At 36.3% G+C, this 2,908-nt stretch overlaps 1 protein-coding gene across 1 annotated transcript; it reads left to right on the top strand.

Annotated features, from left to right (window-relative positions):
• Positions 1-495: 495 nt before the first annotated feature.
• Positions 496-1,977, top strand: LOC131654768 (uncharacterized). The gene has a single exon (XM_058924731.1). It carries the CDS (start codon positions 496-498, stop codon positions 1,975-1,977), a length of 1,482 nt encoding a protein of 493 aa, XP_058780714.1.
• Positions 1,978-2,908: the final 931 nt, after the last annotated feature.

The following is a 2,908-nucleotide window of genomic DNA, read 5'->3' as shown; positions in this document are numbered from 1 at the left end:
ACATCCCTACGAGTCTTTGCGACAACTTCGCCTAGAGTCGGTCAAATTCCGAGAAATGTCTCAAGAGGGCTCGCCTCTCTTGGAGTCAGGACTTAGGATTTGACCAATGACTCTTTGTACCAAAAATAAAACATCATGGTGAGACCTTGTATGACCTATGAGATAAGTCTCGGTCTACAAAGAGGCTCCGCTTAAGGGAGGACCCTGTGCCTTTCCCTATAGCGTCATCCGCGATACCCTTAGTAAAGCCACCCTGAGTGGGGAGGGTAGAATATCCTTAGAGCGAACTTATGAACCTGCCTATTAAGGATACCATTATCACCATCCCACCACCAAGTTACATTATCATACATGCATGCATTTAAATTTTAAAATATTCATTTTTTTATGTCTTATTCACAGGAATTCTTCAAAATATATATATATATATATATATATATATATATATATATATATATATAAAAAAGAAGAAAGGTTTTGGTGAGCATAAAAAAAATGAATCAAGAAAAGAAACCGACTATCCATATCAGTGTCATGTTTCCAGATTTGACAAAGATGAAGCAAATTAGGAAGGAATTACCCAACAAGTCCATGAAGAGCTTTGTTCTTAAATACGGAAAAATCCTTGACTTACTTAGTGAGAATGTGAAAATAGATGTTATTGCTGCCCTTATCCAGTTTTATGATGTGCCATTGAGATGTTTTACTTTTCAAAACTTTCAACTAGCGCCTACATTGGAAGAATTTGATAGGATTTTGGGATTCTCCAAAATCAAAAAGGATGTCTATGTGGGAATTGGTCAAACTACTAAGGTTGAGGATTTAGCTAAGGCATTGGGAATATCATATACTAATTTTGTGCCTAATTATAAAACAAAGGGAAAAGTTCAAGGAGTAAAAGGACAATATTTGGAAGATATGGCTCTCGCCTTTGCAAAAGAACAAGAATGGGAGGCTTGTGAGGATTGCTTGGCGTTGTTGATTTTTGGATTGGTTCTGTTTCCAAATGATGCTGATTATGTTGACCCCGCCACCATCAACGTATTTTGGGCTGTAAAAGTGTTGAACGTAGATCCTACTCCAACTTTGCTGGCTGACGTGTATTATGCCATCAATGCACGTTATGAAAAGGGAAGAGGTGCACTACGCTGTTGCGTTCGTTTATTATTTTCTTGGTTCATGTCTCATCTTTATAAGGATGATTATTTGATTCCGAACTTGGATAAACATGGATGGGTTCAAAAATTGAGGGCTCTTAATGCTGACTCTATACTGTGGTATGCTAGAAGGTTGGATATCAGAAAAATTGCTTATAAATGTGGAACATTTCCTAATATACCGTTGATTGGAACAAGGGGGTGTATCAACTATAACCCCTCTTTGGCTTTACGTCAACTTGGGCATCCTTTAGAAGATAAACCTTCCGAAGAAGAGTTGAAACAGTTGTTGCTTCATGACATGGGTAAAAAGGATCCAAAGATACTTCAGAGTATCATTCGAGCTTGGGGCAAAGTGCATAAAAAAGAGTATAGTAAGAATAATGTTGTGGCCAGAGAAGCCTATACTCAGTGGGTTATAAACAGGGTCCAAATCAACAAGTTACCATTTGATATTGATCCGACGTATAAGTCAGATGTACCAGACCCGCTTCCTATGTCAGTGGAAGAAGTGGAAGAACTAAAGGCCTCCCTTGAAAAAGCTCAGAGAGAAAAAGAAGGGCTAGAGCATGATCTCTATGACCTTAATTACGAGAAAAATCAGCTACAATATGAGCTTAAGAAGAAAGAAGAACGGATTCAAAAAAATAACGAGCAGGTGGACAAAGAGAGGCTCAAAAGGAAGCGGGCAACTGATGGATTCATAAGTGCAAACTTTAACCTCGATTCCCACAATCAACAAATAAAAGATGTTAATCTGGAGAATGAAAAACTAAGGGGTTGGTATACCCCAAGCATTGAAAGACAAGAGGACAATTGAAATAGATCTAGAAGCACAAATCCAAGAGTTGATTGGCAAAGCTCGAGATCAAGAGGATAAAATCCAAGACCTCGCCACTAGACTTCGCGAAAGCCAAGAATCTGAGATGGGGGAACAGGTCTATAGAATGGAAATTGAAGGGAGTCTTACCCAACAAATGAAAAATAATGAAGAAGTGGTTCAAGAATTAGAAGACTTCCGGAAAGAATTCTATGCGCTAGTAGACCAATATGAAACGATAAGGGCTGAAAAAGAATATTGGGAAGGATAATATGAGATCATGGCCCGAGCGGGGGAGGATAATAGAAGCATAATCCCGACTCTTTACCAAGATTACATGATGTATAAGGACAAGCATGAGAAGCTCGCCTTCTTGGCGAATAACCTCATCGATGATATCCCAAGAAGTTTGAAAGAAACTGAAGCTACAATGGTCCTTCTTCCAAAAGAAGTCGAAAATTTCCTCAAGCTTTGCAGAGAGATGGTTGACAATTTTAGGGCGGAGATTCATAAACGTCGTTAGGAGTTTTTAGTTTCCCTTTTTTATTTCGTATTCAGCAATTTGCTTATGTTTTTCCTATTCAGTAATTTGTTTATGCTTTTCACATTTAGTATTTGTTTTGGTTGTATTCCCAAGTGGAGGATTATTACGTTCTTCTTTATTCAATAAAAAGTACTTTTGTTTCAATATATTCTTGAGATGCTCACCATTAAAAAAATAAGAACCTAAAAATATATATATATATATATATATATATATATATATATATATATATATATATATATATATATATATATATATATAAATGTAAAGAATGATGAAAGAAATTTCCTGTGGATAAGACAATAAATGAATAAAATTTCTTTTTAGAACGCATATGCATCTCAAAAATCTTTAAAAAAAAAGGGTATATTTCCTCGATTGGATCAT

Source organism: Vicia villosa, linkage group LG1, assembly GCF_029867415.1.
Source record: "Vicia villosa cultivar HV-30 ecotype Madison, WI linkage group LG1, Vvil1.0, whole genome shotgun sequence".
NCBI classification, from domain to species: Eukaryota; Viridiplantae; Streptophyta; class Magnoliopsida; order Fabales; family Fabaceae; genus Vicia; species Vicia villosa.
This window is presented reverse-complemented; position numbering and strand designations above follow the sequence as displayed.

Excerpts from the sequence above, each read along its gene's own strand:
- LOC131654768 (XM_058924731.1), top strand. The coding sequence starts at position 496 with ATGAATCAAGAAAAGAAACCGACTATCCATATCAGTGTCATGTTTCCA.